The following is a 19,033-nucleotide window of genomic DNA, read 5'->3' as shown; positions in this document are numbered from 1 at the left end:
TATCCTGCCTGGAAGTAACAAAGGAACCTCATTATTTTGAAAAGAAAATATTTTCCCTGCCAGTCCGACCGCACCATTGTTCTTAACATAACACGAAGAGCATGCCTGATTTTTTTTTGTCAGTATCATTATGATACACCCTGTATATCCTTTAATAATCAGCATGTAAAGTATCAAGTTTAATAGACTACCATTAAAACATAATAAAAATTAAAATGATCTACTGTAATATATATCAATACCTCAGACCATTGCAGGTAGAAATAGCAGCCCAGGATTTAATTACTCCTCTCAGCTTGCCCTGGTAATGACAAAGCTCAATATCCTGCAAGAAATGTAAACAGATTTGGAGCGTTACTCAACAAAAATACTCAACACCAATAAACCTCTGATGTTATAATCTTATACGAGGGGGTAACCCCCCACCCAAAAAAACAACCCAGAATTATTATTGAAAAGCTATATATTTTCAAATTTTTTTTTGCAAAACAACCTTATTCCCTTCAAAATACTCTCCATTACAACTAATACATTTGTCCCACTGGTACTTCCACTGTTCGAAATATTTTTTGTGGTCATCTTTAGAAATGGTTGACAGCTCCCCCCTCATTTATTTCTTGACCTCTTAAATGTTGTGAAATCGGTGTCCTTTCATGCCCCTTTTCATGCATGGAAATAAGAAAAGTCGCACGGAGCCAGGTCAGGCATGGGGTAGCAGAACCATGCCATTTTTAGCCAAAAACTGTCTAATAGAAATGGCTGTGTGTTCAGATGTGTTGTCATGGTGGACAAACCAGGCTCCCACAAACAGGGTCTTTTTTGATGAACACTGTTGTGCAATCTTCTTAGAAGGTTTTCACATTATTAACTTAAACTTGCCATCATGAAAAAATGAAACAAGAACAAAACAGTGCTAGCAAAAACAGTCGCTGCAGATGAACAGAACAAGCCAGGTCAACCACACAGGTAGCACTGTACTGGCAATGAGTTGCGCTATACACACCTCGCGGCAGAAATGCGTACTACACAAGCTTTGCCCACGGCAATGTTATTTTTGGGTACCCCCTCGTATATTACTGTATGAAGGAGCTATACCAAATGAATGGGGAGTTGCTTTACCAGTCCCAATGTACAAAGGAAAGGGTGATAAACATTATATGAGGTGGATAATTACAGGCTAGTCAAATTGATATGCATTGCATGTAAGCTCTCGGCAAACATTCTTTCTGATTATTTTAAACAAGTTTGTGAAATTACTAACTAGTTTCATAGAAGATAGTTTGGGTTTAGGAAAGGTTATTCCAGTGAGGCTCAACTTGTGGGATTCCATCAAGACATAGGTTCAGGAGGTCACATAGACTACATTGCTAATGACCTATCCAAGTCTTTTGATAGGGCATATCATGGGAGTCTACTGATGAATGTGAGGACTCTTGGACTAGACAAAAGTACAACTGATTGGGTAGCTAGATTTCTAGAAAATAGCGCTCACATAATTGGAGTAGGTGAAGCATTATATAATCCGTAATGGTTAAGAGGGGGGTCCCACAAGGCAGTTTACTGGATCTCTGTTTTATTATACAGTACATAGGCCCTATATATATAAATGATGCCGGCCCCGGGTTCAATTCCCGGCCAGGTCAGGGATTTATACCTGGATCTTAAGGCTGGTTCGATGTCCACTCAGCCTACGTGATTAGAATTGAGGAGCTATCTGACGGTGAGATAGCGGCCCTGGTCTAGAAAGCCAAGTACAACTGCCGAGAGGATTCATCGTGCTGACCACACGACACCTTGTAATCTGCAGGACTTCAGGCTGAGCAGCGGTCACTTGGTAAGCCAAGGCCCTTCAAGGGCTGTAGTGTCATGGGGTTTGGTTTGGTTTGGTATATATAAATGATAAGAGCAAAGAACTGGAATTACAGATAAGGCATTTTATGAATGATGTTATACTCTATGGAATAATAAATAAGTTACAGGATTGTGAGTGACTGCATAAAAACCTAGACAAAGTTGTGAAATGGAGTGAGAAGTCAGGTTGGAAGTTTTACCGAGAGAAAAAGACCTCTGTTTTAATTACTGTGTTGATGGGGTGACGGTAACTCATGAGGATCACTGTAAGTACTTAGGTGTTAATATAAGAAAAGGTCTTCATTGGGGTAATCACATAAACTGGATTGTAAATAAAGGTTACGGATCTGTTCATATGGTTATAAGAGTATTTAGGGGTGGATGTGATGATGTAAAGGATAGGGCATATAAGTCACTGGTAAGACCCTAATTAGAGGATTGTTCTAGTGTATGGGACCCGCACCAGGATAACTTCATTCGAGAACTGGAAAAGATAAAAAAAAAAAAAAAAAAATTGCTATGGGTGATTACCGACAAACGAATAGTGTTATGAAAATTTTGCAAACTTTGGGCTGGGAAGACTTGGGAGTAGGAAGATGAATTGCTTTACTAAGCAGTATGTTCTGAGCTGTTAGCAGAGAGATGACATGGAATGACATTAGTAGACGAATAAGCTTGAATGGAGTTAAAAGTAGGAAAGATCATAATATGAAGACGAAGTTGAAATTTGAGAGAACAAATTGGGGCAAATATTTGTTGGATAGGAAGAGGAATTAGGGACTGGAATAATTTACCAAGTAATTGTGACTGACTGCAAAAAAAATCTGAACAGTATTTTGAGATGGACAGCAGGCAGTGGTATGATGGTAAGCTGGATGAAAAATCAGGTTGTAAGATTTACCAACAGGAAAAGTCCTCTCAGTTTTAATTACTGTGTAGATGGTATAACCGTTCAGTCCCAGACAGATGAAGATACACTGACAGTGGACATAATATGGCATTGTAAGTGGAATTTTCTCAATCAATCAATCAATCAATCAATCAATCAATCAATCAATCAATCAATCAATCAATCAATCAATCAATCAATCAATCAATCAATCAATCAATCAATCAATCAATCAATCAATCAATCAATCAATCACCACTGATCTGCATTTTGGGCAGGCACCCAAGTGACAGATTCCCTATCTGTTGTTTGTCTAGACTTTTTTTTTTAAATAATTGCAACGGACCAGGGAAAGTTGAACAAATTTTTGAAAGGAGATTTTGGTCAGTATGATGTAGTTGGTATTGAATTAATTGCAAGCCTAAATTTGAATGAAATAAACATGTATTTCCACATGTTCCTGTCCACCTCTGTAGCATAACGGTTAGTGTTATTAGCTGCCGTCCTCGGGGGCCCGGGTTCGATTCCCGGTACTGTCAGAAATTTAAGAATGGCAGGAGGGCTTGTATGTAGTAAAAATGGTACATGCAGCTCACCTCCAATGGGGGTGTGCCTGACAAGAGCTGCACCACCTCGGGATGAGGACACGAGTTTGCATTTTGCACATGTCCCTTTCATATTTTATTTGGAAAAGAAAATCCATTACACGGTTCTTCAAGTTAGGGAGTACAAGTGGTGTCTAACAATCGCCAATGAATTTTTCAATGCTGAAACTGCTATGGTCTGGATAATAGTGTCCTGGATTTTGCTTATTCTAAGAAGTTCAGCAACTCCTTAGGAATTGTCTCTCTAGCGCCTGTCATAAATTAGATCAAAAATTAGATGGATGGCTTTTCCGGCGTTTGCTCTATTAACCAGCGTTTCGTCTTAGGTCTGACACTAGACTCTTCATACCTGCATACACCCCAGCGTCAGTGGGTAGGGTCTGACACATCCCACTCTGAAGAGTCTAGTGTCAGACCTAAGACGAAACGCTGGTTAATAGAGCAAACGCCGGAAAAGCCATCCATCTAATTTTTGATCTAATTTTTGATATGCTCTATTGGTGGAAAAGAATCTAATTCCCTCCATGGGAACTTAGAATTTCCATTTGGAATTGCTAGGCGGGCATTAATTCCATTGTGGAGTTTTATCTCCCGTATGCAGTTATCAGACTGTGCTTCATAAATAAGCTTCTGATAAGTTCACCTGCACTCTCAGTCTACAGTATATGATCGGACCGGAATCTCTACACGTCGACAGTCTTACGTCTACATATCAGGAAGTTTCTGGAAGTTACGCGATGACTCCTTCACTGCCGCCATCACCAACGCGATCACGTTCACCCAGGTCGCCACCTAAGGACATGGAAACTACTCAAACCAAACAACCTCGTCGTTTATCGGAATCTGGTTCTGGAAGTCCTGATGGAGAAAGGAAAAGAATTTGTCCGACACAATCCCTGATACAACGTTCTCCAGGCTCTGTCGAAACCTCACCGGGATCTCATGCTCGTCTGGAATCTTCTGGAACGGACCTTGGGATTCATTTGCTGGGCCCTGGACCATCGACCGCCCACCAACTGCCCAACCTGTTGGACCAACCTGCAACGTACATGCCTGCACATGTACGTAGTTATGCTCAGGCGGCGCAAAACCCAGCAATACCACCTAATATTCGCCAGCGCAGTATTGTTACTCCAACGCTCCAGCCAACTGTTCAACCGCCTTTCTATCTGATAAAGCTTACAAATCTGGACATCACCAAGGCCAACGTCAGGTGCATCTATCAACTAATTGCAAAATTTACGCCCAATCTTCAGGATTATAAACTTGAAATCCAACGGTCGAGAGATCGTTATAATCTTAAAACCTGCCAACCATTTTACCATCACTTCATGAATAACATCGGAGCTCATCAACTGGGGACACATGCACGGGCCACTAATGTCACCACACAGCGTCCAACACAACGTCCTGCACCGCCCACCCGACCAGCAACAATTCTATCTGTGGTTGCTTATGGAGTCGACCGAGACTACACCGACGATGAGGTGGCTGCTCAACTCCAACTCGAGGGTCACCACATCTACCGAGTCATCCGTATTCGGAACGCTCAAGGACCCACTTCCTTGGTTCGCATTCTATCACGCGACGTCTCGACGCTCGACGCCCTGCTCCGTGACGGCGCCATGATCTACGCCCGGCGCCATCGGGTGGAACCCTCCAGAACATCGCCACCTCAGAAGATCCGCTGCGGGACGTGCCAGAGGTTCGACCACGCCCCAGGGACACCATGTGTTCATCCGGAGGTATGTGCCATCTGTTCACGTGAGGAGCATCCTACTCATGCTTGTCCCAATAAGTCGAATCCAAAATGTGTTAATTGTAATCAAAATCATCCTGCTTTCAGTTATAAATGTCGTTCCAAACCTGCTCTGAACCTGATCATCCTGAAACCGTTGTCCCTGTTCAATCTCAAGACCTACCTACCCCTGCCTCTTCCTCCTTCCTCCTCCCTCCGAGTTCTGAGAACATCATTCGTTTTATTACGATGGTGTTACAGAACGTCCTCCCCTTCCATCGCCCACACATCCTAAATCAGATCCAGCTAGCGGCTCGATTGGTTTTGAACACTCATGTCGACGTGGCGTACTCGGGGAATAAAATGCATTTTGCATTTTTTCCCCTAAGTACTGTTCACTTTATGCGTTAGCGTATTGAAGCTTTACTATGCCAACATAAGATCTCTTAAGTCCAATCGGCCGCTGCTGGACACCTCCCTTTCATTGTATGCCCCGGATATTTTTGTTCTGAATGAGACATTTCTGACGCCGGCCCAAATGCCTCAATTTCCCCGGTTTACTTTCTATCGCGCTGATCGTCCGACTCAAGGCCGTGGTGGCGTGGCTATCGGCGTCAGACGGGATTTTACTGTTATTCAGCACTACTTTCACTTCCCTACTAATTTCTCTGAATATCTAATACTCGAAGTAATTACTCCTCAGAAAACCATTACGGTAGCTACTATCTACATACCGTCTAAACCTTTCATTCCCTCTGATTTTATTAAATACATAGACGCTACATTTTCTGAATATATTATAGTTGCAGACCTTAATGTTACTTCATATACCCCTACTCAAATCTCCGAGTTCACTAATTTATGTACGTCTCTCCGGGGCATGCGCTTCCATTTTCCTTTCCACACCCTCCCAGCCAATAATTCCACCCCTGATGTCCTCCTTCTTTCTCCCTCCCTTGCCACATCTATCACCATCCAGCAGCTCGTTTCTATAGGTAGCGATCACGCCCCAGCCCTTCTCACCTTTCCTGGTGTTCTTCCCCGTCAGACCTTACCCCCTCCTCGCCCTCCCCCTACTCGTCGTTTCAATCACACTAATTGGAATACTTATCGCACTACTCTCACTAACTTACTCAGTGATGCTGTACCGCCTACTAATATTCCCACTCTATTCGCCCTAATTTCTAAAATAGAGCGAGCTATCCTTACCGCAGATTCTCTTCATATTCCTCGTCACTCCTACCACCCCTCTAAACCTCCTATACCCCCCACAGCTCTCCGCTTATTGCAGCTAGCTCATGACTACTTTACTGCATATACTCGAACCAAGGACCCTACTACGCTCCAACAACACCGCCGAACTTTACGCCACGCGCGCTCATATATTAAAGCTATTAAACGTAAAATGTGGATGGACAAGTGTACTGAGCTAGCTGATTATCACGACCCTCGACGTTTTTGGACGACTTTTCGAAAACTAACCAAAACTACCAACCCTCTTCCTCGCTACCCTATTACACATCCCCCCACTCATCCACAAACTGACCAAGACAAGGCTAATCTTTTTGCTGACTATTATCAAACTGTGTTTTCCCCCTCCCACGCCCCTAATTTCCATCATCCTCACGAACCTACCATCCTTGCTTACTCTGATCCTAACCTCCCTGAACTTCAACCTTCATTCCTCCATTTTTCTCATGTTGATTATACTCATCCATTAAATGCTCCCATTACACCCACTGATATCCGGCTTTTCCTGAAACATCGGAAAAACACCTCCCCTGGCTCCGATACCATCTCATATCGTCATATTCAAGAAGCCCCTCCTATTCTTTTTTATCTTCTTAGCATTATTTACACCTACATTCTTTATACAGGCGCGTACCCCGTTCATTGGGGTAACGCCAATCTTCTCCTATTCCTAAAACCCCATAAACTCCCATCTGACATTCGGTCTTATCGCCCAATCTCCTTACTCCCTGTCCTCAGCAAGATCCTAGAAGGGATTCTGAGTAGGAGACTTTCCTCCTATCTCGACTCTCTAGGTCTTATTCCATCCTCTCAAGCCGGTTTTCGATCCCATCATTCCACTCACGATCACCTCTTTCACATATCCTCTTCTCTCAATGCCTATCTTCGCCCCCGTAAAACTGCCGCTTTAGTTTGCCTCGATGTGAATAAGGCTTTTGATTCAGTCTGGCATGCTGGGTTGCTTTTTAAGTTACGCCATCTTCCCATTCCTATCACTATCATTCGATTTATTTTCAACTATCTTCAACATCGATCAGCACAGATCCTCATCCGTGGTACCCGTTCCTATTCCTTTCGTATGACTGCGGGCGTAGCCCAAGGTTCCCCACTTTCCCCACTTTTATATATTTTATATACTTATGATATCCCACATCCCGACCCCCCTTTAAGACTCTATCAATATGCCGATGATCTGGCTATCCTTGCACTTACACCTACTACTGTTACTCTTACCCGTTATTTACAGACCTACCTCTCCGTTCTAGAATCCTGGTTCGACGCCTGGCATATTGCTGTTAATCCCACCAAGACCCAATTTATTGTATTTCGGAAAAAATCCCGCCTCACTAGACCCCGTCACCGAGTTCTTTTAACGTTGTATAATACTCCACTAACAGAAACTAATACCCTAATCTACCTTGGTATTCAATTCCAGAACAACCTTCATTGGAAACATCATTTAACACAAGTATACAAACGTGCCCTTCAACGCTTCCGAGCCCTTCGTATTCTCACTGGTAAAACGTGGGGCCTCCGTCCTTCCCAAATCCTCACCGTTTATAAATCTTTTATTCGCCCTGTCGTAACATACAGTTCCTTGACCTGGCTCACAGCTGACAGACAACAATACGTGACCTTGCTTAAACTTGACAGACATGCTATGCGTATTGCATACCATCTCCCCTTTGACACCCCTTCTGCTGACTTCCAACCTCTTTATTCTTTCCCCACCATCCTTACTCATGTCCATGATCTTCGTCTCAAATACTTACAATCTGCCCTAGCCATCAATCACTCTGCGATTAAAGAAGCCCTTAACCTTTCTCCTCTTGCCACCGCTATCCTTAATAATGACCGCTCTCCTGCTATCTCTTACCTTTTCCCCACCCCTATCACGTAACTTCCCCCCCTGTCCCACTGCCTTTTTATGCTAATTTTTCTTTTACTGGATATTACGATGCTCCTCGCGGCAGTGGTACCGGCCTCCAATATCTGTGTCTGAGTGCTTTACGACACTACCAGTGTCATCTCTATCCGTGTTCATTTTCAATCATTCTGTGTTTTTCGCGTCCTCATTGTTCCACTAGTGTACGTCCATTTCTTTCTGCTTCCACCATAGTGTTTTTCGTATCGTACGTCAAGATGAACTGAAGACATTTCTCTCTCAGTACGATGTGTTGTGCGTTTATACATTGTGTGCCAATCGAAATCAATGAAAAATAGACTGACATGGAAGAAATCACATAATATTTCCTTGTTATATACTTGTTTATGTTTTTTATGTTCTCTGCTTCAATCTGTATTTGATTATGTTTTGTTTTCAGTATGTACGAGACATACTTCTATGTATGTGTTTCAAAATTCTACTTTTATGTACTCACTCACCGGCCAAAGAGCTACATGTTTAGCTGGTGGCCCGCCTCCCCCTTACCGGGCAGGAATGAAATAACTATTTGAATAAAGAATAAAGTTCACCTGCATACACCCCAGCGTCAGTGGGTAGGGTCTGACACATCCCACTCTGAAGAGTCTAGTGTCAGACCTAAGACGAAACGCTGGTTAATAGAGCAAACGCCGGAAAAGCCATCCATCTAATTTTTTATCTAATTTTTGATATGCTCTATTGGTGGAAAAGAATCTAATTCCCTCCATGGGAACTTAGAATTTCCATTTGGAATTGCTAGGCGGGCATTAATTCCATTGTGGAGTTTTATCTCCCGTATGCAGTTATCAGACTGTGCTTCATAAATAAGCTTCTGATAAGTTCACCTGCATACACCCCAGCGTCAGTGGGTAGGGTCTGACACATCCCACTCTGAAGAGTCTAGTGTCAGACCTAAGACGAAACGCTGGTTAATAGAGCAAACGCCGGAAAAGCCATCCATCTAATTTTTGATCTAATTTTTGATATGCTCTATTGGTGGAAAAGAATCTAATTCCCTCCATGGGAACTTAGATTTTCCATTTGGAATTGCTAGGCGGGCATTAATTCCATTGTGGAGTTTTATCTCCCGTATGCAGTTATCAGACTGTGCTTCATAAATAAGCTTCTGATAAGTTCACCTGCATACACCCCAGCGTCAGTGGGTAGGGTCTGACACATCCCACTCTGAAGAGTCTAGTGTCAGACCTAAGACGAAACGCTGGTTAATAGAGCAAACGCCGGAAAAGCCATCCATCTAATTTTTGATCTAATTTTTGATATGCTCTATTGGTGGAAAAGAATCTAATTCCCTCCATGGGAACTTAGAATTTCCGCCTGTCATAAAGCCAATGTTTTCCCATTTTGTAATTTCATACTTCTTTTCGAGATCCTCATGGCATGGTTCATGTATGGCCTTTTTCTCCTCACACACTAATCAAGGCTGCTGTTCATTTTCCTCGAATCTTACAACGGAATCAATCAGCTCTTCCTTACTACAGAACCCTAATACATGCGCTAAGGTTTCGAACTCATCACATCTTCTGCAACTGGTTGTATTAAGGCTTCTTCCAGGTAGATATCAAACTAGGATGACATTACAGTTCATTTTAATTGCTTCTGTCCATTGTCCACATCACATAACTCTCTTATTACTGATCCAAGCATTTCCTTTCTTCCAATGGGAAAAGAATATCTCTCCCTTACCCTTGGATGGTAATGAGCCCAACTTCCAAAAGAATCTTCGCGGAGTACTTTTCGGATGAGCTTCGGAAGAGATTTTACTAGATGTTCAACTTGTTCCTTGCTAAGCTGCAGGCCTTCAAGGCAATGGGCGATTTCAGTACAGAGCTCTCCAGTGGCTTCGATGTACGGGCTTCTCACACGCATCAGCCTAATTAATGATATTTAAATTGTACTACTGTACCATTTCATTGCCCGATTTGCGTCATGAGCGGGAGTTATATCCCTAATACTTGCCATGCATCGCGATAAAAATGACGGAGGTTATATAATGAAAGAGTATATTCTAGAGAGAAAATGCAGATATAACCAGTCAAGTAGGCTACGAGTTAATATTGCGACGATCGCACCTAAGGAATCCAAATGGCCGTGAGTAAAAGAATCAGATTGTTGTCCCGAGTAAAAAAAAGACGACACCTTTAAAAAAATCGTATTAATCATCGGAACGAAACTGTAAGCAAGAATTGGTATTCAAGAAAAGAAGAGGTTGAAATCGGAGAAGAGAACTGCTAATAGTATAATTACGGCGGTATATAAACCATAAATACGAATTAAAAGCATCGGGCGTGAAAGAAGTGAAAGGAAAGAGGAAGACATCGCCCCGTAATAGTTGCCAATACGAACTCATAGCTGAAATCTTAAAGAAGATTTAGAGATCGGCAGCTTATTGTTTAAGCTAGCGACAAACAAGAAATACTTAAAGTATTGCGCTAAATATTGCATCTTGACGAATAATTTACTAGATAGTTAAAATATATTCAAAATTATTTATTTCCTGTCTGGAGAATGCATCTAATGCTATCCTTCATTATGTTTCCATCGCACGTAATCGACGGAGATATTATGGCTGAATAAACCAGAAGAATGGGATCACAATCCGGTGGGAGCCCTTGCCAGCCGTCATCACCCACACCCGAGGCCAGTCACCAGTAACCAACGATGACGTGAACCGCAACTCGAGTCGGGAGCCAAGGGAGATCCAGAATGAAGACCATCCCAGTCGAATAACGAAAGCAAGATAAGTCAAGTTCCATATATTTAAATTTTCGTAGTTAAACTACTTATATTTGGATGAACGATAGTAAATGACTACTTATATATATGATTGTAGTATGGTTAATGTTTAATTCTTCAAGATGAAAGTTCCATGAGTAGGGTCATTAAAAAGGAATCCATATAACTTATTCAGGATATGGAGTTAGGTAGTCTTTGACGTTTCAAATCTGTAATCAATGAGTAGGAATGCTTGTTTATTTTATGTGAAGCTTTGAAAACCGACGTTATCAATGTGATTCTGAAGATTTATGCCTTTCATTGTGTAATTCAATTCCAATGCAATGCAGAATGGTATAAGACCGTCTTCTAGATTAATAGAACTTAATTTGACGATAACTTGACACCAAAAGTAAGTAAGTAGAACCTGCAATATTAACACATGCGTTCTTTTGCTGGGGATATGTGATTGCTTGTGTTACGGAATACCGTAAACCCATGATATGTGATGAGATTATGTGAATGGAATATACGTATACTGCACCATATGTGAAGCAACGAATGATTTTGTTAGGTGGAATCGTTGTTATGATCGATGATCTTAAGAGATTATAGGCTAAAATAATGCATATACGGAAGTGTATAAGTAATGAGGAATTGTTATTGATAGAATGCGTATTTGGTGAAATACGACTAGATTTGAGCAGTTGGTAATATTTAAGCAACATAACGCTAATGTTAGGTTATAGTTGATGTTTTCGTCATGTGAATTATGTAGCAGTATACGAAGTCGGGTTATATGGCACATGCATACGATTGTAAGAGGTTAATGAACTTACAGGCTACTTGTGGTGTACGGTCATCAAAAATTATATCCTAAAACAAGGCATTTGCGATTGAATATTAAATTTTTTTTGAAGAACCTCACATAATAAGCTAAGCCCAAGTTGACTTCCTGTCAAACGCATGTTTGGAGGGAGGAAACGTCTTCATGACTTAAATGGCTACTGCTTGTAAACAGGTAAATTTCCGATACCAGTTTCTGTCTTAATTTCGCGGAAAGATGTTTATTTACGAATGGAAGTATTGCATTCCTAGATGTTTGATTAGCTTGTTTGCACATGTATGTTATGATAGGCTACTCCTATTTATTTTCAGATGGTTTTATGACCAAATTAGTTTACCTAGTATAAAGAATATTTTATTTTCGATTTTATTTGAGTCGGTATATAGCTGTATGGTAATTTTTGAACCATATTTATGGAACTTACTTATATTGTTATCGTTATTACACAATGAAGACTTGAGAAAACAAAGAAAGCAAAGATCATACATATGAATTTTGTAGGGATATTCAATGAAATTCAGATGATATTTTAATGATGTTTAATTGATATTTGAGTGATACTTAGTTAATGTTCTTGATATTTCAAGGTATTTCAGTCACTTCAGTGACTTTTCAAAGATTTTTAAGGAATATTTAAACATTATTTCACCGATATTCCAAGGTATTTCAGTCACTTCAGTGACTTTTCAATGATTTTTAAGGAATATTTCAACATTATTTCACCGATATTCCAAGGTATTTCAGTCACTTCAGTGACTTTTCAAAGATTTTTAAGGAAGATTTCAACATTATTTCACCGATATTCCAAGGTATTTCAGTCACTTCAGTGACTTTTCAAAGATTTTTAAGGAATATTTCAACATTATTTCACCGATATTCCAAGGTATTTCAGCCATTCCAACGACATCTCGACAATGTTTAGGGGATATTTTACAAGATTTCAATAATATTTCAATAAATTAATAGTATTTCAAAAATATTGAAACGAGATTTTAATGTTAATTTCGTAGATTTTTTAAAATAATATGATAAGAAAATATTGAATTGTATTTCAATTTGGAATTGGAATTCCTAGGAGTGTAACTGAACATGTAATTGTAATCATACTTCATTCCAAGTACAATGAACTTTCAATAAAATAGGAGATAAGGATTTTAACCGGAATTCTTGTTATTTATTCATTTCATTATCGGAAGAGATATTGGATGGAGTACTTATAAATAATCAATAGATAAATTCTAAGATCTATTTTATTGTTGGCTACAATTAATCGGAACTGGTTTTGCGGACGGACTTGGGGAAAAGGCTGTGCATTTCTCAGTTGAGCCCACGTTAAAAAAGGTTAATTGAAATGAGTATCCCTGAAAGGTATTGTGCAGCGAACGAATATATGGTTTGATAACAAAATACGATTCTCATGTGTTGTTCACCGAAATAAGCCAATATCGGTGTAGACAAATGAATGCACATGTTGGATGGGATGAAATATACAAACGATTTTTTTTGCAGATACAGATAATTGTAATATTATTTGGTCGCAGACCTAAGTTGATGTAATTATTTTCATTCTTACCTGCGTGTCGTCCTGCATTTTTAGGAGATGTTTATATTTATTTGTCCATCCAACATATTCTATTAGATTATTAGCCGGAGTATATGAGGCAGTGAGGGAAAAGGCACAATACGAATGATGTACCCCGTACGGTGCATTAATTGGCGCCCATTCGTGGAGCAGAAACTGAGGATACCCAGGGGCACAGCATTAACATTGACATGGAAGTAAATTGAGGACACCCAGTCTGATGATAAGATGATTAATGAGCATTAATTGGCACTCATTGTTAAAGCAAGGCTGTGGATGCTAAACCAAACTATTAAATAACTGTTAGCACATTATTTGACAATGCGGAGCAGTTTCTGGAAAATAGCTGCGACATTAATTAACGCTCGTCGTTAGAGAAGAATAATTGCAATAATTGACACCCAGAAACGCAGTAAAACTGAGGAGATGTAACATGAAGAGTTATATAGAAAATGTTGGATGTGAGAAAGCTTTACCCAGATATGAAGCAGAACTGATAGGAAGCAAATGGTTGAGAGTCGATAATTATGAAGGAAACCAAGAGAAGAAGGAATTGAGAACTAGGCAAGGAGTCATATGATCGAGAAAGGGAGTTGAAGAAGAAGTGGATGATAATGATAATGAATAAAATAGCAGGAATATTTCAGATAAATAGTTAGTTAAGATGGTTAATAATGTTAAGTTAGGTCACAATATGATTTCGGTTTTCTATTAAGATAGAGATAGCAAATAAGTTAATAAGTTCCGAAATATCAAGAATGATTTCTTTGTTTTCTCAAGTTTCATAAATAACTGGGGCGATGGAATGGTTGGTTATGTGGGGAGGACCGGATTGTTGATCTCATACTGAATTGAAATACTGATATATTTTATTGGTTGTAAACTATAAACAATTAGAAAAATAGAGTCTTTAGAGAAGTTGAGCAATAATAGACATAAAATGGCGACTATTAATCAATTGAGGTCACGAGTTGAGGAATACCAAAAGGAAAAGGATGAGGAGATAAACAGAATAATCGAGGAGTTCGAAAAGGCTAAAGAAGAACAGAAGGAGAGATTGAAAGAAAAGGAGGAGAAGATAAATAAGATAACCGAGGATCTAGAGAAGACGAAAGAAGAACAAAAAGGAATGATAGAAATGTTACGAGAAATGATGATGAAACAAGAGGAGAGACAAGAAGAAAGACAGAAGAAGCAGTTAGAAGAGATATTAGGAAGACGTCAGCAGAAACAAGAAGAATATCAGCAGAAACAAGAAGAATATCAGCAGAAACAAGAAGAATACCAGCAGAAACAAGAAGAAAGGCATCGAAACCAGATGGAAGAGATGAGAAAAATGGAGAAGAGACAAGAGGAAATGATAAAAACAGGAATTGGAAAAATTGAAGAAGAAGTTTCCAAGATGAAAGCCAGATTAGATGATCTGCAAACAGAAATGATGGAGAAAGTGGAAGACAAGAACAGAGAGATCTACGGTGAAATAAATAAAATTAGAAGCGAGCTAACGGAAAGTAAGAATTGTATCCAAGGATTGAAAGAAGACGAGATCAAGAAATTGACCGAGAATATGGAATCGATAAGTATAGATTCACAGGGAAAATGGAGTCAATATAATGAGGAGTTAAAGAAGATAAATGAAAATGTAATGTCGACAAACAAAACTATGGAGGATAAATTCACTCTAGCACGTGACCAGATTGGAAACAAAATGGAGATGATAAATGATGAAATGAAAAAGAATAAAAACGAAGCAGAAGAGAGAATGCTTAGGACAGAGCAAGGAATAGACGAAATGAAGAAAGAGATTCAGAACATCAGAGGGGAAATACAGATAACAAAAGCAGAGGTATCAAAACAATTAAACGAGCAAAGGATGGTGAATATACAGATCAACGAAAGAGAAGGGACACCCACGATAAGTGGAGAAACAGAACGAAGTAGCAAGGACATGATGATTGGAAATAATGGGAATGGAAGCCCAGCGATAATCAATATCATCAAAACTTACGATGACAGACCTAAGCATTTCAATAACTCTGCAGCAATGTCTCCGAAGAGATTTTTAAGAGAAATTGAAGAGTACTTCCGGGAGAATAGAATTCCCGACGAAAAGAAGCTCAGAGTGATTGAGAAACATTTGGATGCCAATCCGAATGTATGGTATCAAGCGTTTAAATATACATTTCACGATTACGAGGAATTTAAGATTGCTTTCTTAAAAAGATTTTGGAACCCAGAAATCCAACAGAACCTTAGGCTGGAACTGTATTCTAGAAAATATTCATCAATAGGGCAGACTAGGTACAGCGATTATTTCTCGTACCAATTCCATAGGTTCCAAGACCTAGATTCGGCGCCCAGTGAGTTGGAGGCGATAAGAACTATTCAAAAACAATTCCCTCCGGAAACTCAGAGATTGCTGGCGGCGGCAAACGTAAAATCAGCAGTGGAGATGGAGAATATATTGAGGCAACTCGATATGACATCTAGTCACACAGCGCCAAAAATAAATAGGAATACAAATAACCAGGAGGAGATAAATGTGTTGAACTGGGAAAATAATCAGAAAAAGTAATTTCCTGAGCGAAGAGATACCGATAAGAATCCCAAGAAAAGGGAATATAGTGATGACGAAGGGAGAGTAAGAGAGCAAAGCCGATGTAAGTGCAAACAGAATGGTCATGAGAATGAAAGGCAAATACATGAAAAATTTGTGCCTTATCATCGACCATCCATTCAGTACAGAGACGGCAGAAATCGAGACAGTTTTAGACGAAATACAACCTATCGAGGAACACAAATAAATAATCACTATAATAGAGAAAACAGAAACAGGCAATATAATCAAAACTCAAGGAGAGAAACCCAGGAAAAGAAGAAATGGGAAGAAGCAATTAACAATCAGAACATTAATGGGGATTTAGAAGGAGCCGAAAGCTTGGAGCTCCAAGAATTAAAAAAAAAAGAGAGATGAACATAAACTAAACCCAGATGCCCAAACATATGAATTGGACGTCGGGAGTAAAAAAACCCGCCGATTTTGAATTAGCAAATGAAATAAGTTGTACTTGGAATGAAACATATAACAAAATTGGAAGTTGGTACATATTACAAATCGAATCGTGGGACGTAGACCCGGACGAGTTATTAGATGCACCGTTAGAAAGGAGTAAAGAAAATAAAGCACGTTTGCCTATTATTGTGATACGAATGATGTACCCCGTACGGTGCACTACAAAGCATTGTCCTGTCTACATGTATCAAGGTTTTCTGTGCAAGTGATTATGCTAATATCGCTGAATAAGCAAGCGAAGTAATTGTGGTCTCTAGCATTAAAGATAGGCTTATTGATGTCAATACGGTGTGCGTGCGTGTGTGTGTTTCATGCTTGTTGTTGCTTGTTGTTTAAAGGGGCCTAACATCTAGGTCATCGGCCCGTGTGTGTTTCATACCATTGAGTTATTTGAAGGGGAAGTGTGTGGCACACTGATTCTGTTTTCAGAGTTTCTGGTTCAAGAAGACAATGGAGGATAATAACATGAAGGAAACCGTAACTTCTATAATGGACAGTTAAAACCCAGCTGGGACAGAAATGATGGCAAATTGATTTGGAAACCAACAATGTACCTGATTCCATGTAGGCAAGGAGAGAGCAGACTATGGTAAGTGGAGATTTTCACTTTACCATTATTTAATAATGAATGTACTGGCTCAGAATGCTCCTCCTTTTGATTTTATTATTTTCATAATTCATTACAGTAAGGCTAAGTGCCAATAGTATGGATTAAATTCCAAACCTCTCTGCAGAGCTCATATGGAGTGAGGGCATATGACGTAGTTGATGGTGATTCATCTGTGGCGGCATCAGGAAGAATGAACTCGCCCCACATACAGAACGCACCCTTGTGCACGATGCAACATTGCATCAGGGTATAGCTTGCAAAACTAGCGTCATTCGGCTGCGTGGAGTGAGCATGAGCATCACGCCTGTTTGTGCCTTGTTGGTGTAATCAGTGTAACCTATCTCCTCACATGCAAAGGTGTACTAAAACTGTGTGTGGTGTAAATAAATCTTATTATCCATGAGGGCTGGTTTATTTATGAACGACGTGGAGCTGCCTACAACCAAGACTCCATAAATGGTGACCCCGAGTATGGAGAACACGCTCATACCATAACCTATCTTGGACCACGTGCTTCACCACAGATCACGGTATGTTACCACACTTTATTTCAAAGAGGCATTAGACTGTTTACTTCATTGGAATACCACCTCTTCCGAGTATGAAACCAAATCGACAAACGACAAAAACAGTCGCCAGAATCCTAACGGCCGTCGGTGATACGCATCGCTTCAGTCCGCACGCGGCAACTTTACGCCACTTCTCTTTGTTACGCCGCATTTGCTACTCTTCAAGAACGCAACATATCATCTAAAAACTTGTATGTATATAACCTACGTTTTACTTGTTCCGGAATATTGCAAATTATTCACAACATAAATTCGTTGTGAAGTTGTACGAACATCACAAAGAAATGTATAGGCCTACAATGGACAGTACCTAGTTTTCTAACCATAGTTACAATCTTGGTGTTAAATTGATGTACGTAATCCAGCAATCTTCTGTGCAATTTTCTTGTTCTCTTTTTGCGAGTTGAGGCCTAAGATACAGACTACTCCACAATATAGGCCTACTTTATTTGCTGTTCAAACAAGTAAAATTACTTTAAAATAACCTACTTCTCATGCATTACAACTGCTTGAATTGTTGTACTATATATATATAAATCGTAATCGTCCCTTTTAGTGGTTTCTAAGTTGTTACATTACAGGTATAACATACAGTTGCATTATATGGACATTCCTCAAGACTTAAAATGGACATTGGAACCCACGGTTTATGCTTAATATTTTCATTTATAACCAAAATCAGTGTGTAACATCTGCAAGATTATTTTGTTAACTTATAGTTTATATGTTTGTGAATCTCTTATCATATGCTAGGCCTACCTGCATAATATTTCTTTTCCAGTTAACCTATAAGATTGTTTCAAACCATTTGTAAATTTGTGCTTGTGTTGCTCATCCTCACATCTTCATTCACTTACACACACAACTACACATCGTACCTCTGACTACTTCTTTGTCACCTTGTCCGGTATTTTCAGAATTCTTTTTCTCCTTGCCCTTGTGTTGTGTACCCATCTTGATTATGGCGGAGGATCGATTAAAAGCTTTGGAGGAACAAAATAACAACTTGCAGAACCAACTCCAACAACTTATTGCTTTGACGAAGCCTTTGCAAGAGCAGAACGAAGCATTACTAGCCCGGCTCCAGGAGCATGAGTCTACTGGTACCGATGCTGCATCTAGCAATGTTGGCCAAGTTGCCAAAATCTCTGCAAAGCTACCACCGTTTTGGTATGACAGACCAACTGTTTGGTTCGCCCAGGTTGAGACTCAATTCAGGCTCGCAGGCATCACGGCCGACCAGACTAAATTTGATAATGTAATTTCACAGCTTGACACCAAGGTCATAGCCGAGGTAGAAGACATTGTCATTAACCCTCCTACCACAGGACGTTACGAAAAACTAAAATCTGAACTAGTCC

The 19,033-nt window shown here is 39.9% G+C and overlaps 1 protein-coding gene across 2 annotated transcripts in view; it reads right to left on the bottom strand.

The window, feature by feature from the left end:
• Window positions 1-19,033, bottom strand: part of LOC136877420 (zinc metalloproteinase-disintegrin-like 4a) — a 194,720-nt gene that overhangs the window by 131,225 nt on the left and 44,462 nt on the right. For both annotated transcript variants that reach the window (XM_067151441.2, XM_067151443.2), the window contains exon 5: window positions 243-325. In XM_067151441.2, coding sequence (XP_067007542.2) covers window positions 243-325 — 83 coding nt within the window. The remainder of the gene's footprint in view (window positions 1-242; window positions 326-19,033) is intronic.

Source organism: Anabrus simplex, chromosome 7 (genome assembly GCF_040414725.1).
Source record: "Anabrus simplex isolate iqAnaSimp1 chromosome 7, ASM4041472v1, whole genome shotgun sequence".
Taxonomy (NCBI): domain Eukaryota; kingdom Metazoa; phylum Arthropoda; class Insecta; order Orthoptera; family Tettigoniidae; genus Anabrus; species Anabrus simplex.
The sequence above is the reverse complement of the archived record's forward strand: the minus strand, read 5'-3'. Positions and strand labels throughout refer to the sequence as shown.